This window comes from Microcaecilia unicolor, chromosome 11 (genome assembly GCF_901765095.1).
Source record: "Microcaecilia unicolor chromosome 11, aMicUni1.1, whole genome shotgun sequence".
NCBI classification, from domain to species: domain Eukaryota; kingdom Metazoa; phylum Chordata; class Amphibia; order Gymnophiona; family Siphonopidae; genus Microcaecilia; species Microcaecilia unicolor.
In genome coordinates, this window is record NC_044041.1 from 92,183,483 (window position 1) to 92,203,772 (window position 20,290).

A 20,290-nucleotide genomic window follows, 5' to 3' on the forward strand; every position below is an offset into this window, starting at 1 on the left:
TACTGCACCATAGAAAACATTTAATGGTGAAAGCAGGTGACAAGACATTACAACCAGGGGTGGCTCAACCATTAGGCCACATGCAGTGGAGGCCTCAGGCAGCACTCTTTCAGGAGCGGCATCTCCCCCCTTCCTTCCTCTGCCCTCTTCCCCGATTTTACCTTCTTTTTATGTTGTTTTTTTTTAAAGCCAGCAGTGGCAGTGATCCCCATATGGTGCCCTGACGCCAGCACCCGCCTCTTCCCTTTACTGTGGCTGCATCTCTGCTGTAGCTTCCTGTTTCCTCAGAGGCAGCTGCAAAAGAGAAGAGGCCAGTGCCAGCAGCAGGGCAGCGTATGGGAATCGCTGCCTTGGTCAGCTTTAAAAAAAAACATAAAAAGAAGGTCAAATTGGGGAATAGGGGGAAGATGCCAGAATTTGGCCCGGGGGGGGGGGGGGGGGGGCATCTCAGCCCTGCCTCAGGCGACATCTTGCCTTGGGACGCCCCCGATTACAACTCTGCCATTTGTCATTAATAATACATTTCTGTAGTGATATGATATGTGCAGTAGGATCAGAAGAAAAGATGCAAAAGATGTGCAATGTGTGTCTTAGCCAAGCCTTTTCCAAGGCCTGGGGCCAAGTGCAAATTAGGAGACCCCAGTGTTCTGAAACTCAGAATTAAAAAAGATGCAGAAGCACTTAAGGCAGATTATTAACTGTGGAAGTAACCTACAAAATGTATTTCAATTAAAATCTCATTTTCTTACCTAAAAGATTGCAAATGTGTAATCCCTGAATTATTTGTAGTAAAAAGTTCTTATTTAAAAAATGCTTTCCCTTGCCTGAAGAGATTTAGTTTAATAGGCTCTTATTTTGTTACAGACATTCATAATCAGATAAAAATAGCTAACTGAATAAATGTCATCCAGCCAAATAATTTCTTATTCAGTTTACAAAATATTAAACAAGTTTTTAATTGTATTTTTTTGCAGAGGCCTCTTTTCTGTGCAAGGCCCAGGCCAACTGGTCCTCTCCTCTGACAAGCCCTGATCTCAGATCATGTGTACCCAATGTTTTTCACTGGCTGCCTCTGCTCAAGTCTCTAATTAAACTGCTGAGCTCTCTGAGGATCTCTGTACTACCCACAGACATTAGGCCAGCTTCCTTCTCTCAAACCATCAAAGCACTCTGGAGTTTGTAGAAGTTCCTAATGGGAAGTACAGAACTATGTGCCTCAGAATGGTATGAGTGTGGATGTGTAAAGTCAAAGACTAAATGTGCCTCCACCCCCCCCCCCCCCCCCCCCCCCCGTACTCTGGACACAATGATCTGGTCCTGTTTTTTTTTCCCCACAACACAAATTCTTATATATTGTAAGAAAGCAGATCCATGTCTCCAGGCCCACAATGGTGCAAAACCAGGACTGATCAGCCTCCTTGAGCTGTACTGCGAGATGAAACCTCTGCCCTAGGGAAGTCTCTCAAATATGAATGACAAGAGCAGGACTTCAGGCTGCTGAAGAGTGCCTACTAGAAAGGTTAATGCCAGCACAGGCTTCTTGCTTTCATAGCAAATGAATTCCTTTCAGTGTTTCCACTCTTACAGGCCTCTGGTTTTTCTCCCTGTAAGAAGAAAATAAACTATCAAAAAAACACAGAAGCAGACATTGACTGGCAAGTGTTACTTAATCCCTCCTACCTATTATGATACTCCACATCCTACCTGAGCTCTGGTTTTATCAAATACCTGTTTGTCCCAGACTGCTTTAACTTCAGATACTTATTTTGTACCACATTATCTCCACAAAGGGTTGGTTCATGATTTCATGCCCATCATACCAACTTAGATAAGTGATGACCAGGTAGGTCTCAGGGAGCAGCTGACAGAGTCAGGGATGTTGGGGTTCAAATTCCACTCCTCCCACTCATGCTCTTTTTGACCTTGGACAATTGACTTCACTCTCCACTACCTCAGGTATGAAAGTAGGGCCTAGCAAGGGTTATTTACCACATCTCCCATTTTATGAAGTGCTTACTAATAACGTGTAAACAGTGATAAGATGCACTAAAGCAGTAGCACATTGTAGTCTATCTAGCTTTAGACTGTAAGCCTTCTATAAACAGGGAAACACTTGTTATACCTAACTGTAACTCACTTTAAAGTTTGGCTTTGGAAAACCCGTATCCACAAATTATTTAAAACAAAACGGAATCCGACAGCCCTAAATTTGACTTGAAAAAACAAACAAAAAAATTTTGTTTTAGACTGTGCATAACAGTGACCATGCTCTGTTAAGGGCTTCCAATGGTCAATCTGAGCGCCACAGGACATGAAATGGGGTTGGAAGGTGTGAGAATCAGCTAATCTGTCCTCACTAGTCAAAGACAGTCTCCACTTACAGTGTACAGTTTGCAAATGAGGTTATACAGCATATCCATGGCCTCTTCCTGGAGCTCATCGGTGTGTTTCTGCAAGGAGCAGATGGAAAAAAATCCAAGTATTACATACAAGCAAAATTAGCATTTACCTAGCCACACTCATGACAATACTGAAATGATTTGTGTTTCTATACGTTTCATCAGCCTAGCAGGATCACGTCTTCTACAATGTTAATGCTTCAGACACGTGTGCAGCCCTTCAGGGATGAAAAGTACAGCCACCTTTTTTAACTGCTTTGTAAGACATTTTCCATAAAAAAATATTGCTGGTATTTTTGTCTCTTGTTATCATTCGCATAGAGGTTTGTGATATTATGGCAGAATGTTTTTGAACATTTGAACTACTGCCAAACAAAATATTAAGGGCCCTATTTACTGAGGCGCATTAGCATTTTTAATGCCCCTACAATTCCTCCCCGTGACCTCCACTCGCTGGACAAATCTCTCTTGCCACCCCCCTTCTCCTCCACCGCTAACTCCAGGCTTTGTTCCTTTTCTCTCGCGGCACCTTATGCCTGGAATAGACTTCGTGAGTCTATACGTCTAGCTCCATCTCTACCTGTTTTCAAATCTATGCTGAACCCACCTTTTCACTGCTGCTTTTGGCTCCTAGCCACTACTCATTTGCCTCCCCCTTGTTCCTTCTCACCCAGTATCTCCCTCGCCCTTATTGTCTTGTCTGTCTGTATTTTAGATTGTAAGCTCTATTGATCAGGGCCTATCTCTCTATGTCAGGTGTTCAGCGCTGCATGCGTCTGGTAGCGCTGTACAAATGCTAATAATAATAATTAGCGTGTGCAATAAGTGTGTAGGCGCCTAAATGGATATTGTAGGCGTGTACATAGTTAACGCACATTAAAAAAACAGTAACATGGCTTAGTAAACAGGGCCCTAAGTGTTAAATGTACTCATAAATATCTTTGGACCATCACAAACCAAACAGGTTGATTGCTTGTCCAAAATGATAATATAATCATCGCACATTTAATATGATGACACACTCGTGTGCCAACAGTGATATCATAATACTTCAGACAATTATCTTAGCTTTGTAATCTTCACTTTATAATATTGTGACAAACTGGGCCTTCCTTAGTGGGTCTCGACACAGACCATGTTTTCAACTTCTCCTTGCTATGGTCAAATGATATTTATGAGCACATTAGCTTGACGGTAGTTCTGTGGGATTATTAATATTTTTTGCTATTAATTTTTTTCCTTCAGACTGTGGTTTATATACTATGTTCGCTCTTGTTTATTGTTGATACCCTGAAGGGAGAGACATGTCATTTAATTAAATTACAGATCTATACAGCTGACATCGGATGCCTTTACTAAAATATGCATGTGTTGCACACTGCACACCCAAAACACTTGTGCCTCATGTATGTCCCCAAAACACCAACTTCAGATGAGTACTTTATTTGGAAGCTATAAGCAGCATGAAGGACGGTGATTTAGGTTCGTGATAGGATGAGGGAGGGGACATCTGTGTAACAAAGGCCTACAGGCCTAGGCAACGAAGAGCTGCCTTTGTGTCATCTGTGCCTGCGGCAGCAGCAGCTCAAAATGCCTTAAAAATCACGCAAGGTCTGAGATGCTGTACATATCCAAACAAACTTTACTGATTTATAAACAAAATAATAAAGCAAAACAACACGCAGAATAAATTACAAAAGCATCAGTTAACAAGCAGCTGACCCACAAGAACTTCAACAGACCAACAAACCTTCCCTCTCTGCGATTACTTTTTCATACTTATAAATCTGACAAACATAGCCCCACCCTAAATGCACAGATAACCCAGTAACGTCCTTCCAATTATTTACGATCAGCTTTAGAGCTAATATAAGAAAGAAACTCAACAATTTACAAACACTGGGCATCTCCATAGAATGACAAATAACTATATCATATGTTAAAGGATTAAAATGAAATATATTCTGAATATCCTGCCAACCCTCCCCCTCCCAATAGGAGGCTAAAGTACCACAGTAATATAACGTATGAGCAAACGTGCCCCTTTCAGTTTTACAAGATGAACAGTTAATTAAGTTGTTAGCTCTACAACCCTCATCAGGAGTCCAAAAAGCTCTAAGAAGATTAAAAACAAAACAAAAACACAAGAACATGGACTGCATAACAGAAGCTGAATGAACAGTATGAACAATACAAGCTCAAATACAGTCCCAATTCATCTTCCCAACATCTTTCTGTATCCACAGGCTCTGGCATGGCCCTGCCTCTTAAATGGGTTTCCATGTTTAACAGGAAGACTGCAGGAAGAGAGGCTGAATCACTGCAGGGCCTGTGACAACATGCCCTTTTGAATTTTCTTTGGGGAATTACTGCTGGCATCTACAACCACAGATCTCCTGGTTCAAAAGTGTGGGTGGGGTGGGAGTGGGGAGCAACTCTGGAAGAAAGCAATGGGAGAGGGGATGACTGGAGCAGTGGCAATCTGGGGTGGGGATGTGAGTAACCTCTGAATATTTATTTATTACATTTATATCCCACATTTTCCCACCTATTTGTAGGCTCAATGTGGCTTACATAGTACCGGAGAGGTGTTACAGACTCCGGTGTAAACAAATACAAAGTGATATTGTGGTAAGATAAAGTTCATGTGGCACAGCCACACTAGGGAATCATACAACGGAAGAGTTGTGTTATGTCCATTACGTTCTTTAGTTTGTCGTGTTGCGGAGATCAGGCATTTATGTTGGATCGGTAGGGAATGCCTTTTTGAACAGGTTAGTTTTTAGTGTTTTCCGGAAGTTTAGGTGGTTGTTCGTAGTTTTCAAGGCTTTAACTTCTGAGAAGTGGAAACCTCCTATATCTTCCAATTTTTTCCAGGGAGGTGTAATCCTCCTGCCTATAAATGCCCACATTTTAGATCTGGCCATGGTAAGGGTTAATGAGATTTGACTTCCTTTTTGTGGTACAATCAAAGCTGTTTGAATTATTATATGCAGGTGGGCTCAGAAGCTCAGTATTGAAAAAATGACTTGCCCAGAGTCACAAGGAGCTGCAATGGGAATCAAACCCAGTTTGTCAGGTTCTTAGCCCACTAGGCTACTCCTCTACTCACTCATTGGTGCTTCAACAGACACTTGCATCTTCCTAGATGCTAGTTTCGAGAGACCTGGGTACCTTTCTGGTTGCCTTCTTGAGTATGCAGTTGTTTATTGAACTTATGAGCAAGCATACATTGGCCAAGGTTATGGTATCGGGGCCTCCCTGAAGTGTGTGGGTCTGGAGGAGGGGACAGGGAGGGTGGTTCTGGGTTCAGGTTCTGATGGATATATACTTATGAATGTTCCACTATTAGAAGTTGGTTTGTATATGTTTCTTGCTGTCAGTTGGGACAATAAAGATGATTTAAACATAAACAGACATGTTTCCTCTGATAAGACCCCCACCACTCTGTTGATCTGCTCCAACCCTGTCTACTGCCATTTATAGCAAGGAGGGCTGTCCAAGACTGGGGGAATGGGCTAGAGGTAGGGGGAAGGCATAGAGTTCTCTAGTCCCCAGTCTTAACCTGGTCACTGCAGTAATGAACTTGGACCAAGCGATGCAGATCACAATTCCCTCCGCTCTCCTGCTGGCCCAATGAGGAAAGCTTCAGGTTTAAGACTCAAGCTCAGGTCTCCAGAACTGCACTATGAAGCTCTGCCCACTCCCTGTGCCATGGATCCACGCCACAAAGCATTTCTGACACCATCACTTTTTCCACAGAAAAAGAGTGCAGTAAATTCCCTAACCACATGCTGTACTGAAGATTTCCTCTTACTCTTGAAAGTCTAATGGAACCTCATACTTCTGCATTAGCTACTGTTTCTCTGAGGAAAGGAAAAGGAAGTGGAATTACTAAGAAAAACGCATAAGAAAACCAGTAGCCAGCTGAGTTTCATCTTACCCCATTGATGACAATCCAAGGGACATACTGATGCGGGGGGTTGAGGGTTTCAGTGAGAAGGGCATTTTGATGCATGAGCTGGTTCCCAAGGTCCCCTTTTACGCAGGACATGACTTTCTCTATGGCAAGATCAGGCGCATAGATCTGAAGGCACTGCAAAGAGCCAGAAGAAAGTACATAAAACTGATAACCATCTACACTACAAGCTTGGTTACAAACTGACCAGCACCACACACTGGGCCCTACTTTCTTTCCTTCCATTTAGCATGTTACAAGATGGCGAGCTGTGTGCATAGCTTTTAAGGTGACCAGATAGCTTCACGTCATCAGGGACAGACTGAGCTGGTCCTGGTTTTACCCTCCTCCCAATTACATCTATAGACTCATAATTTCTACTGTTCTTAAAGAGCTAATTGGCTGCTTTTCTTTAGACTACCGGGAAAAGACAAAGGTTCTGCAATGCAACAAACCAATCTTAACAGTCCAGACCTGGTTTTGTCCTCAGTGGATTTCCCTGAATGCAATGGGGCAAAACCAAGACTGGATCTCCTCCTTTAACTAAAGGTGGGTGAGCTCATTACCTCAGTGGCATGCCTAGATCCAATATGCCCCTTCAGGTGGGATTTGAAATATATGTAATTTCTTCTCAGCCCTGTTGATTGTGGTTTCTACATCAGGATGTCATTATAAGTTCCTCATTGCTTTTTACAATGCCCTCAGTGGGCCAAAAGACATACTCTACAACAAGGGCGTAGCCAGACAGCAGATTTTGGGTGGGCCTAGGCAAGAAGTGGGTGGACACCAAATGTTGTCCCCCCCCCCCCCCCCCAAAAAAAAAATATCTCAGTTGGTGGGAAAATGCTTCCCTCCACCTTGGTAGTCTGCAACAGGCATGGGCTGAAAACTGAGCGTGTGCAGGTGCCAGTATCTTGGAGAATAGCATTTTCGTTACCATCAGGGAGAAGTCTTCAGCTGGCAAAGCTTGGGATCCCTACCAGCTACCACTAAACATGTGCTTCTGTTGGGTGGGCCTGAACCCTAAGTGGGTGGGCCCTGGCCCACATGTGGCTACGCCACTGCCCTACAAGTTCAATACCAGAGCCTCCCAGGCAGAAGACCCTGGCTAAGACAGATTTTTTATATATATTTATGTGCATAGACCTTCTCGAATCAATAGCAAGATGATGAAAAAAAGATACAGAAAAATAATTTATGGCCTGGGCTATGTCCAGACACTGGCATTGAATATCAAGGCATACACAGCCAGGTAAAACTTAGCTGATTAAGGGGGCCCTTTTACTAAGCCATGGCAGCCACTAGCACATGCCCACTGTGCGGCAAAAAGCAGTGCCGCGGAATGCGCTGATCACTATCCAGTGCATTTTTTCTAGCGAAAGAGGTGCCGGTACTCAAATGCCAGGCTACCCTTCAGGGGTGGGATGATCACTGAGGGACCCACCCCATAATAGCCAGGCCCCCAAGAATCTATGACAAGGCAAAATTGGCGTGTAGAGCCTGACCGCTCATTAAAACTTAAGGTCCATGGGTCAATTTTAGCAGACAATGGAAAAGGTGCCGGTACTCAGTACCCCCAAGTACCCTACTACTACTACTACTACTACTCATACCCTCTCAAAAAAAGCCCTGTCACTATCTTAAGGAATCCCTCAAGGGATTTTTTTCTATAGCACCGGCGTCCCTGAAAAAGAATCTTTGAAACAGGGATTCCTGTTCTAGTGCTAGCCAGTCTTGAATTATTTTGGCTCATTTGTGTCACATACATTTTTTAACTAATTTGTTTCCAGAGCTCCTCTTTTGTAATTTTTGTAAGGGCTTTTCAGTAAAACTTTCCACACTTGAATTTTTTGATATATCACATATTGTGTGTTATTTAATAAGCACAACAACAAATTTTGAAGGGTTTCAAAGTTCAGGACAATTGATGATGTATAGAGCATGATAGTGAGATGTTTTTACAGCTAGTCTCACTAATAAACAAGCTCGGCTGAAGGATCAGCCTGTACTGAACTCTCCTTGTGTTTCCCTTTAATATTTAAATACTAAAATATTATAGTACATAAATACCAATTTTTGGTGATAAGTTATTATCATTTCATTGGAGAGTGTGGAAACTTTTATTGATTTACCCAATATTAGGGATTGACTGTTGATTTAGCGGAATGCGCTGAGGCATCCTGCAGTAGTGTTCCCATCAGCGCACGATAATCCCATGCTGAAAAATATTTTTTTATTTTTCAGTGTAGGAGGCGTCGGGACGTAGCCAGACCTCGGCGGGAGGGGGGGCTAGAGCCCGAGGTGGGGGGCACAGTTTAGCCCGCCTCCCCCCCCCTGTCGCTGCCATAGCCAACAGGTACCTTTGCTGGTGGGGGTCCCCAACCTCTGCCAGCCGAAGTGTTCTTCAGCACCGGTCGACTGGCGCCTTTGCTGATGATCTGTTTCTAACTCCTGACATCCTGCGTGCACGTCCTGTATGTAGCCCCTGGCGGCAATGGCAGGGGAAGTGGGGTCAAAAGTAGAGGGGGCCAGGGCTTAATCTGTGGGGGCCAATGCCCCAGTGGCCCCACCTAGCTACGCCCCTGAGAGGTGTGACTATGGGCGGAGAGTAGGCTTGCCCTGCGCTAATCAGTGTGGGTACATTGCCACACGTTAGAGCGAGAGCCCTCAGCATCAACAAAACAGGCTAGACCCCCAATCATACCCCTCCCCCCATAGAGACTCAACCTACGCCAGATGAAGAAAACTGTACCAAATAGTTTCTCCATAGCGCTACATATTATTTATGCTCTGATTTATATCTCTGGTAAAATGAAGCAATTTTTAAACGCACCATCTCCCTCATCTTGTGTGCCCAGCAAGCTAGTGGAAGAGACTCCTCAGACTCCCAATATTGCAGTATTGTTTTCTTTATGAGCAGCAGAGAGATGTAGAGAAATTTACAATATGGTAAGTCAATACCTGTGCCCCCAACATTGGGGTTCCATAGTCCCATTCAATTTGGCAGGAAATGACCCCCCCCCCCCCCCCAGAGTGACCCAATACCTCCTACTAAATCCTAAGGCTAGGACACTCTAGGAAGTAATTAATTAATGAACCAGATGGTCCTAATAAAAAAAAACATATATTTTATTCAAATAAACATATGAACTAATAAGGGCAAAATGAAAGAAACATGGGAGCAAGACAAAAGATGAGGCAATCTAGCCAAAAAATCTGTAAGTCACTAGTTTCACTACATTTCTTCTGTACAGTCTCCTCACAGTGGTTTGATATGCAACTGTAGTATACTTTTCGCTTAGCATTTCTACTCTCCACAGAATCTGGGTTGCCTCTACTTACGGCTTCTGTCGCATTTATCACAAAGTTTGATGATTCAATGCAGAAAATCACTGGGAAAGAGTCCTTGATGTTACCCAGGTAATGCATCACACAGGTCTGCAGTAAGAAAAGGCAGAACAGATAGCATGAAGAATGCACCTATACATAGGGTTACCATATTTGGTCCCCCCAAAAAGAGGACACGTGTCCCGCCCCCTTTCACACTGTCGCACCGCCCCCTGTCACACATCCCATCACCCCCCTTCCCTTACTGTACTGCCCTGGTAGTCTAGTGACCTCTTCGGGGCAGGAAAGAGCCCCCTCTTTGCTGCCCTGCATCCTGTTCCTGATCTCAGCGCCGATTCAAAATGGCCGCCGAGAGTTGAAGTCTCGTGAGGTCGCTTCAACTCTTGGCGGCCATTTTGAATCAGCGCCGAGATCAGCAACAGGATGCAGGGCAGCTCTCCGGGAAGGAAAGAGGGGGCTCTTTCTTGCTCCAAAGGCGGAAGAGGTCACTAGACCACCAGGGCAGTACAGTAGTAAGTAAGGGGAGGGGAGGGCTGAGAGGCTAGCATAGGACGGCCCGCCCGCCAGCCTGCCTGTTTGTCCAGAAATCCGGACAAACGGGCAGATTGGCAAAACCTGCCCGGTTGCCCGGACATGTCCTCAAAAACAGGACATGTCTGGGTAAATCCGGACATATGGTAACCCTACCTATACATAATATGTATATTGCTTTAGTTTTACTACAGAAAAGCAGTATATAAAAACTTTTATTTCCCCTCCCCATACCAAAGGATGTCTAGGGTTATCTATATGGCTCCAAATTGATCCAGTCCGGGTTTTGCTTCCATTGAAAGCAATTGAAGTAAAACCCAGACTGGCTCAATCTGTCCTTTTTCTGGAGCCATATGGTAACCCTAGCGATGTCCAACAGAGCTCAGAAAAAAAAAATAGCCAATCACAGCATAAGTAGTCCAGGGGCCAAATTGGATTATTCCACTACTGCAAAGTCTGCTGGGGAAGAGGGGTCACCAAAACAAGCCTTAAAATCCGAGACTTGATTGTCTGAGGCGCCTTCATAATGCTGGGTGGCTGTAGTTCTAAACATGACACTTATCCAGCTGTTGTTCACTGGTTGACATCATTTCCCAGTTTAAAGCTGTTCTTGCCTGGATCTTTTACTTTAAATTAAGATGCCTTTATTTATTTATTTATTAGGATTTATTTACCGCCTTTGTCCAGATTAAACTTTTCACTCAGGCTTAAATTGTAAAAAATATTATATGGTACTCTTTCCATGGGGCAGATTAGAAACTCTCTTAATATCTACTATAATAAAACTCACCCTCAACGTTCTGAGGACACTGACATCAGTGAAGCCAAGCCCTGACTTCCTTCAAAAAGGTTCGAAGGTTCGTGGTGGTGAAGCCACCAAAATCACTCCAGACCCCGCCCTCGAGGGCGGAGCAATGGCAGAACGACGAAGGGGTTGGCAGGGAGGGAGGCGGGGGGGGAATCGCTCCGGGCCCTGCCCTCGCGTCAAACGTCATGACGTTGGGGACGGAGCAATGGCAGAACAACGAAGGAGTTGGCAGGGAGGGAGGCAGGGAGGCGGGGGGAAATCGCTCCGGGCCCCGCCCTCGCGTTAAACGTCATGACGTTGGGGACGGAGCAATGGCAGAACAACGAAGGGGTTGGCCAGGGAGGGGGGGGGTGTTGGCAACGAAAACCTTGCTACTGCCTGTTTCATTTGCTCTGAAACGGGCCTCTTTTACTAGTATATATATATAAACTTATTCCACAAATCTGAAGCTTCACAAAGACCAGCATCTTTCAAATGCTGGGCCTGCATCTGCCTGTTGCAGGAAGCACTGATCAAGCTCCATATTTCAAATTACATTCCAGGAAAGAGCTGGTCATGCCATCTGGTGTCCCCTCCCCTTTCCTTTTGAGCTCATGTGCTTGTGCACACACAGACTGACTCGAAAGGCTGATTCCTCATCTGGCTTGGCCCCCAGGACAGTTGCCTTGCTTACCCTCCCTGACCTTGCCACATCTCCTGAGCATAAGTTCTCACCACATTTCAAAACAGAACTCACCTCTATCATGTTCACCAAACATTCATCAGGCCCATGCTGGCATCTGAACTCCCATTTACCGCTGTCGTTTCTTTCCTGCCAGAAAAAAGTCCAGAAATCATTGCACAAAATGTACCATTACTCTGCCCTCTGCTTCCGCCAGCACTTGGCACAATGAAGAGATGTGTGCGAAAGAATATGAATAAAAAACAAAAGAGTTTGGACAGCACAGTAAACTAAGAACTACCAACAAAGCCAATCCAGTTTTCAAATGGAGGCTTTTGGTCAGTCCCATTCTGTTTTTAAACTTATAGCCCAGTGCATTGTGGGATTTATAGTCCAAGGCCTTTCATTGAAAGCTGACTACTACAAGTACCAAAATACACCAGAAAGGATGGGGGGGGGGGGCTGTCGAAGCCAGGAATGGCCTATGGTCAGCCTATGGTCTTCCCTCCAAGGATCTGGTTACCTGGCAGCTCTATAGTTACTGACCTAATGGTTCCAGTTCATGAAGGAGCTCTTCCGTTCTCAATTTCAACTCTACAGGTTTCTCAAACTAGACGCTCCCTTTCCACAAAAAAAAACATTTTGAAATGGGAGCTGGTAAACCAGGATTGGCTTGCCTCTTTCCTTCTGACCCAGAGCCGTGCAGCCCCTTATGCAGGGCAGTAAATGGGACGACCTACCGCTGCGTTTCCATAAGGGACCAGAGTGACATTCAGAATGTCAGTCAACAGGATCCAGACGGGGAAGAGCTCATTTACTAGGAAGCCGCGACAGGCCCCACAGAGACTTTCATAGAACAACCAGAGGTCTACAGGTTGCCCAGCAGTGATGCTCTGGAATTCCACACACTGCTGCTCCACCTGCAAACAACAAGGATAATAAAGAGAGAGAGATAGGACCTTCCTAGATAGAGAACATGGAAACACAAAGTTGCACCCAACAGCTTTTGTAAAAGGCACATAGATTAGGTTTATAATCCAGCTCCAGATTTTCAGGATATGCTGATCCAGGCCTGGTTTTACTCTACTGCCTGCGTGGGCTTGCAGTCTTGCTTTTACTTAGTGAATACGATAGGGTTACTGTTCTCAAACCTATTCCAGGAGTGTACCAGCTAGTCAGGTTTTTCAGGATATCCACTTTGAATCTACATAAAATAGATTTGTTATACACTGTCTCTGTGGCATGTAAATTTCTCTCATGCATTTTCAAAGTGGATATCCAGAAAACCTGACTAGCTGGTGCTCCTTCTGGAACGACTTTAAGAACCATAGCAATAGGGATCAAACCAATAAGGCCCTGCATAAAGTAGAGTAAACCCAGCACTAATTACCCAGTCCTGATAAAACAGGAGTCAGCTGGTTAACTTTTAAACCAGCATTTCTCATAGAAGGCTGCCAAGCAGAGGTGGTTCTTCAGAACTGGTGAGAAAAATCACAGGGACTTTCCAGTTTCACTTCTGCTTTCATAATGACACCAGATGTAATGAAGAGTTAATTTAATTTTCTTCACTTCCTTCAATAGCTTCTGACTTTCCATCCAGCAGACAGTAATTATCTCTCTCTCTCTTATGACCAAAGGAGTAAAGGGATTTGATATACAGCTTTTATAAGGTTCAAGTTTGCAGGTACTTTAAGAATAATCACCAGACACAAAACAAACCCTTCAATGACAACTCACTTTTTTGAAAGGCACATTTCTTTAATTGTACTTACAAAAAAACTCAAGAATTAGGTTATTCCTTATGATGTGTGGTGCTTGCTATCACCTCCACACTGGAGGAGGGGGGTGGCGGCGGCGAGGGACTTGCCATAAATATGATCCTGAGATCTCCAGGGGCAAGAGAGCAGCACTCATCACTCATTCTTATCCTGCACCCAGAACCCTCTTAGAAACATTGGCACACACACACACTGGCCTGGAAACACTTCCCCAGCTATTCCCAACACACCACAGTGGCTGTCCAACAAAAAAACCCCAAAACTACCTCTTCCCCCCCCCCCCCCCACACTATAAATGCAGAAAAAAATGGCACTCCCTAACTAACCTATTTGGAGAAATTGCCCCTGAGGGAAACTGATGGTGTTGATGTCCTCTAGGTAACTTCTATGGGGTTTGTGGCACAAAAGCAGTACATTATTTCTTTTTGACTTCAGCAGTCCACCTTTCTGTGGTTTATCTGTTGCTGCAGTACATGAACATATTCACCATGGCATGTCCTGTACCAGGGAAAACGATTTCTCCCGAAGGGTTTGTACTATTGCTATCAGCCTCATTAACCTTAGTGCACCAGCTCTGAGAAGCCACTTTTATTGGGTAATGTGCAGTTAGTATGTATTTCCTCCCCCCCCCCCCCCTTACTATCATACTTTCTCTGTACTGTTACCTTTGTGATGAGATCTGGTATAGATTTTATACAATAGGGTCACCATGTGATGGTGCTCAGAAATATACAGCGATGCACCAGCTTTCCTGCAGAATTTTATGAAGCTTCATTTTTGGATCGCATCCACGTACTTTTGAATCCCTTCCCATCACGCCTAGTGGTCAGTGCAGCAGACTTTGATCCTGGGGAACTGGGCTCAATTCCCACTGCAGCTCCTTATGACTCTGGGCAAGTCACTTAACTCTCCATTGTAGCTGTATATACTATATAAACCACTTTGAATGTAGTTGCAAAAAAACACAGAAAGGCGGTAGATCAAGTCCCATTTCCCTTTCCCCTGTCCTAGTGTTTTGTATGTTGGTCCGTTTTAAGTTTTAAAAGCAGGGACTGTCTATGATATGTCTGTGAAGCAGTACACCTGGTGGTCCTGCACAATCATTTGGACCTCCTAACACATCTGCAAAATGAGCTCTAGATAGGATATCAAACAAAAAAATGTAGGGCCCTGTTTACTAAGGTGGGCTACTAAAAATGGTAGTGTGCCAACAGCACAGCTTAGTAAACAGGGCCCTTAATGTATTATCGTTTGGTAATACCTCCTACTTAGTTGGTTGCAGTTTAAGGAGTAATTGATTTACCAGCTTTTAAGGAAGACAAACCACTTAATCCAGGGCTGGTGCAAGTATATTAGATGCCCTAAGTGAACTTACAGCCTTGCAACCCACTCAGTCAGTTATTACATTTTAGACCTATGGACTCCTTCCTCCTGCCGGGATTTTATTTGTTAAACTCCAGAATTGTTACTCCTAAAATTATTCTGTAATTTAAAAACAGCTACAAACTCAAATAATTAGTCTATACTGTTACACTTTTAGGTCTTACTCTATATATAAACACAGAGCTGGAAAGGATCACAATAATTGTACAAACCAGATCAACACAATCTAATCCTTCAGTTATTTCTCAGTGTGATGATGCTAAAAAATGGAGGAAAAGCCTGAAAAGGTATTGGGGTCACTCCGTTGTCAACAGCTTCCAAGCTTATCAACCTTAGGGAGCCCCCTCACTCATCAAAATTATCCAGACTTTTATTATTTTTCAATCAATCAATCTGAACTTACCTCTGCAGTTGCACAGTCTTGTATAACTGTCCACGGCCAACTTTGGCCAAGGTTTGGGTTCCTGCTTCAGGGTCCGTGGTGTACTCGACTGTCTTTTTACTGCTGTGTACCGGACAAAGAGAACAGTACACAGCAGTAAAAAGACAGTCGAGTATGCCACGGACCCTGAAGCAGGAACCCAAACCTTGGCCAAAGTTGGCCGTGGACAGTTATACAAGACTGTGCAACTGCAGAGGTAAGTTCAGATTGATTGATTGATTGAAAAATAATAAAAGTCTGGATAATTTTGTTAAAGCAAAAGTAATTCATAAGAACAGTTGGAGGTTTTTATGCCAGTGATGAGTGAGGGGGCTCCCTAAGGATGATAAGCTTGGAAGCCATTGACAACGGAGTGACCCCAATACCTTTTCAGGCTTTTCCTCCATTTTTTAACACTTTTAGGTCTGTCAGGACCTACTGCTTTGCTTTGACTGCAGCTCTTCCCCAGAAACTGCCACCCTATGTCACCACTTAGCTGGCTTAATGATTAAACCAGCCCAGGCTCTATCGGATATGACACACACACACACTCCATTGCATGTAGTGGGATAAAACCAGAAATGGAGCAGCAGAAATACACCCCCAGTCAAACCTGGGCACAGACACACAGATTGAGGACGCTCGCAGAGTCATGCATATGTTCCTTCCTCTTTTGAGCTCCTATCTCTATCTATTTTGGGACTGTGTATTAATCAGATGCAGGACTCAGGTCCCAGTGGTAGGAGAGTGCTCAAAAAAGTTTCTCTCAGGGGCTGATGCACAAATACGGCACAGCTTTGGTGAACATACTGATTCGTAAACGGTGATCGATGCACAAAGGGAATAATGCAAATGAGATGCATGGAAATTATGCCCAGGAAAGCGCCGAGCACATGTGCAGAACAGTCTTTCGGTAAGAGACCATGTTCTGCACATGCTCTGCTGGTGGGCTACCGTGGAACGATTTTGCTATAGAGTGAAAAAGACCTATGATGCACCCTGAGAAGTCTTAGGTGCTCATTTATGAGGCAGGAAGCCATTTTCTCACACAGGGCCAGAATGAGGGGCAGCAAAGAGGAATTGAAGGAAACTCAGTTTTCTACCTGGCTGCAATTACAATAACTATGTCACCTCATTTACAGGCATCCCAATTTACCCTCTCCTCCTCATTGCAAATCGTTGGGTCATACAAGGACAGCTCAAGACCTGCCGGAAAAATTAGCACATTAAAGATAGAACACGCTCCTTTCCGTGCATTGAATGGAGTGCTCACTTTAATACTGATGACCTTATTGTAATACATTTGTATCGGGTTATCGGTAGTTGCTACAGCAAACAACAAAAGGGACACAGAACTCCTTTGTGTATTAAACTATCAAATGTTGCAAGCATGTGTAACACCCCTGACCTGGGCGCTCCTGGATTTGGGGTCTGACTTGGTTGGAGCCTCCCGAGGGCAGTTTCCGTCAGTCCCTTACTTGCTTGGCACTCGGTGCCTCCACCTGGGGAAAGAAGCGTTAGCGGGTGGGACTATCCTCCCCCAGGAAACCCAAAAAACAAGTCCCAATGCAAACTGCGGAAAGCAAGGCTAGCTGTTAGATTAGGCAGGCTTGGGAGACTTTCGTATTCACGTCCAATGAACACACTGAAGTCAGGAGCTTGTGCAAACTCAAACTGTTTATTCTTCAACTCTGCAACAGCAGGAACATCAATCCATTCAACTCTCCAACAGTGAATGCACAGCTTTTAAAACGCCAATCCTTCTGGTGTTCCGCAGGGGAATTCCTATATTCCCCTCCCTTGGATATATTTACAGGTACTTTTCAGCAGGACTATTTACAGACTCCTATCCATGCCTATCCCAGAGAATACTATCCCAACGGCTGTGCTCCTCTCATATTCTCAGGTCCAGACTCCCTTTGGTCTGACCTCCCTCCAAGGTGACCTTTGCTTTGGTCCACCCTGGTCTTGGGATGGGTACTCACTGCCTGCGATTCCACGCTCCCGGGCTGGGTCTCTCCTCTGCCCACCCGTGGCTCTCCTCGTTCATAGTTCACTTTGCTGAGTGGCAACTCTTCTTTACAGCCAGTGGTCAACACTTCTCTTAACTGGGATTCACCTTTACTCCTCCGGGTCAGTGGCAGGGGACCATCAGACAACAACCCACCCCAAAGGGCAAACACTCCTCTTTATCACTTTCCAATCTCTGCTCCCCCCCCCCCCCCCCCCCGGTCACTCTTCAGTCTTGGGGTACTATTTCTCTGCATTTTATTTCAGAACTACTCCCCTGGAGCTGGGCTTCCTCCCACCCAGTGACTCTCCACAGGGACTTTTTCTGTAAGTAATCCCCAACCTAACAGGGGATTACACATGGTAAACTTTGTGCATCAGCCCCTCAATGCTCGGTGTGAGCAGCAAGCCCTGCTTTTACTAATCCATGTCTGCACTCAAAAAAAATACATCTTGATTTCCCAAAATTTTAGGATGGGAGCTGAAAACTGGAAAATAAATCTTGTCCCTGTGGAAACTGGAGTAGGAGCGAGGGGAAGGGCACCTCAGGACCTTTGGTCATCTTTCAGCCTCCCCAGGTTTGAAAAGATGAGTATCCCTTGGGGAAACTGCAACCCCCCCCCCCCCCCACCCACCCCTGAGAAGGGTCTCTCCCTGGAGTGGAGGAGTAGCCTAATGGTTAGTGCAGTTCCCACTGCAGCTCCTTGTGACTTTGGGCAAATCACTTAACCTTCCATTGCCCCAGGTAAAAAAATAAACCACTTGATTGTAAGCACAGAAAGGTGGTATATCAGGTTTCATCCCCTTCCCCTTACCTGGCAGGCAGCTGCTATCTCCCTGGAGTTACACCACTGTTCTGGGGGGTAGTTGCAGGCCAGCCGAGAGGCATCACAAGCAGCCCAAAGGCCAACAAGCAAGCCCAGCAGGGGTAGAAAAACTTTCATGGTGCCTGCTGAGAATCGAGGCAGCAAATGTGAAAGCGAAAAGGAAGAGGAGGACAGAAGGCAGCCAGCTCCCGCCCCTGGCACGCCTTCTTCTCTGCCTACACAAATCCTGCTTTTGTCCCCACCTCCTAATCATCTTGAGTTACAGGCATAGCAACACTGTCCACTTTCCAATTTTAACTAAAGTCAAGCAACAGAAATGCTGCAGTCAACCTTTCCCCCCTTCACCCTCCTTAAAAGAAAACTGCATAAACATCAAATCAAGCAGCAATTTCGTTTTCTAAAGGATGGTGTTCTGGTTGTTAGCCCATGTTTAATGATACAGAACTAGCCAAGGGGTGCCGTTTTCATGTCGAACATACTTTAAGGATCCTTTCTGCACTTGGCCAATAACTAAGCGTCTGTATGCTGCGCTAATCATGATGTGGGAGAGACCAGACAGGTACCTGAGCTTGGCTTCTGCTCTTGGGAAGAGGGAGCCTGGGATGCTACAGAGGTGGCATTCACAGATTCTTGGGGGTGACCCCAGCTATCACAAAACAATGATGGCTCCAGGCCAGTCTGAAGATCCTGGCTTAAGGGCCCATGCACAAAAGTCCCGGTAAAAAACAAACATTGCTTGTCCCTGGTAACGGTTGATTTAGAAATAGCAGGTGACGCTGAAAGGAAAGCTAATGCAAATGAACTGCTAGCAATTACAGTAAGCATCTCGTTAAGGAAAGAGCTAGTGCATGCATAGAACAGCCAATCATAGAACAGCAGTGTGTGCTATGGACGCACCTCCACAGCATTTCACGTCTGCACACGGCTTTCATGCACGCATACAAGCAATAACGTGTATGTATAAAACCTACATGTAGCTTTTTTTTTTTTTTTTCAAAACTATGTGCTTTTTTTTTTTGTTCCAAGACAACTGTGGGAGAGAATATTGATCATGGCTGGTTTACCCTGGCTTACAAGTTATTTCACTTTTTCATTTTCAAGAATGGGCTACATCAATAAACAATGTGTGGTCTCTTAATTAAAAGATAATAGAAATAGAATAAAATAAAACATAGAAAGGAATATAAGATGATACCTTTTTTATTGGACTAACTTAATACATGTTTTTGATTAGCTTTCAAAGGTAGCCCTTCTTCATCAGATCAGAAATAAGCAAATTTTGATAAGTAACAGCATATATAAGTGAAACATCAAAGTATTTCAGTGACAGTCTGAAAGGATGAAGGAGGGGTGGGCTAGGTGAAAAACAGGGAGGGATGAGGGACAGGGTGCATGGTGATTAGAGTGTGACAAAGCAGTGAAATTTAATGGTTTATAGTGGGCTAGAAAACCCAGATCTTTGTTAAGTTCTGGCTGGTGGGTGTCAAAATATTTAATAATTTTGACTTCAAAGGTCTTGTGTTCCTGTATGGTTTAAAAGTTTCCTTTCAATATTCTCACCATAAAATCACTGGTACAGTGTACTGGTTTTGTAAAGTGCTGTCCCACAGAGGTAACATCCTAGTTGGCACTGGCATTTTTCATATGAATGTCTATGTAAATTAAATCTCTTCTTCAGCATCTGGCTTGTTTCTCCAATATAGCACCCTTCCTAACATTTTTCACACTGGATGACATATACTACATAATAGAAGATGAGCCTGTGAAGGATTCTTTTATGTTGACTATTTTTCCTTTGTGAATAACTGTGGGGTCTTGTGAAATGTTTTGGCATAGTTTGATTACCTTTAAAAGTGGACTAACACAGCTACCAAATCTCTCTACTTAATTAAAAGAGAAATCACTTGTGTTAGATGAGTTAATGAAGGTCACAATTGTTTGCCTTTTGAAATACTGGTAATACTCACAGCAGACTGCTCCGCTGAGCAGCCACCATCATGCCATGACAGCTCCTGACCTCCTGTAAAAGTTTCCTCATAAAAAGTCAGGGGTTGCATTCTGTGCATCGTGCAGAACGCACATTTAAATAGTAATCAGCTAATTTTTAATATATTTGCATATGATTCCCATTGTCTGCTACTGTGAATGGTAAAAAGCACACCGAGC

The 20,290-nt window shown here is 44.3% G+C and overlaps 1 protein-coding gene across 2 annotated transcripts; it reads right to left on the reverse strand.

The window, feature by feature from the left end:
* Positions 1 to 1,279: 1,279 nt before the first annotated feature.
* On the reverse strand, positions 1,280 to 18,291 carry IFI30 (IFI30 lysosomal thiol reductase). Of its 2 annotated transcripts, none has more exons than XM_030219004.1 (7): positions 18,113 to 18,291; positions 12,449 to 12,625; positions 11,781 to 11,858; positions 9,700 to 9,795; positions 6,343 to 6,495; positions 2,382 to 2,450; positions 1,280 to 1,604 (listed from the first exon to the last, which is right to left on the reverse strand). In XM_030219004.1, exons 1-7 carry the CDS (start codon positions 18,239 to 18,241, stop codon positions 1,521 to 1,523), a joined length of 786 nt encoding a protein of 261 aa, XP_030074864.1. In that variant the 5' UTR covers positions 18,242 to 18,291; the 3' UTR covers positions 1,280 to 1,520. The 2 variants fall into 2 exon arrangements, with proteins under 2 accessions (XP_030074864.1, XP_030074863.1); XM_030219003.1 differs by having other exon boundaries at positions 11,781 to 11,855; positions 12,446 to 12,625; positions 18,113 to 18,290.
* Positions 18,292 to 20,290: the final 1,999 nt, after the last annotated feature.

Coding starts and splice junctions, on each gene's coding strand:
- IFI30 (XM_030219004.1), bottom strand. CDS start 18,241: ATGAAAGTTTTTCTACCCCTGCTGGGCTTGCTTGTTGGCCTTTGGGCT. Junction 11,859..12,448: donor TGGTCCCTTATGGAAACGCA/GCGGTAGGTCGT, acceptor ACTTTTTTCTGG/CAGGAAAGAAACGACAGCGG. Junction 1,605..2,381: donor TCATTTGCAAACTGTACACT/GTAAGTGGAGAC, acceptor TTCTTCTTACAG/GGAGAAAAACCAGAGGCCTG.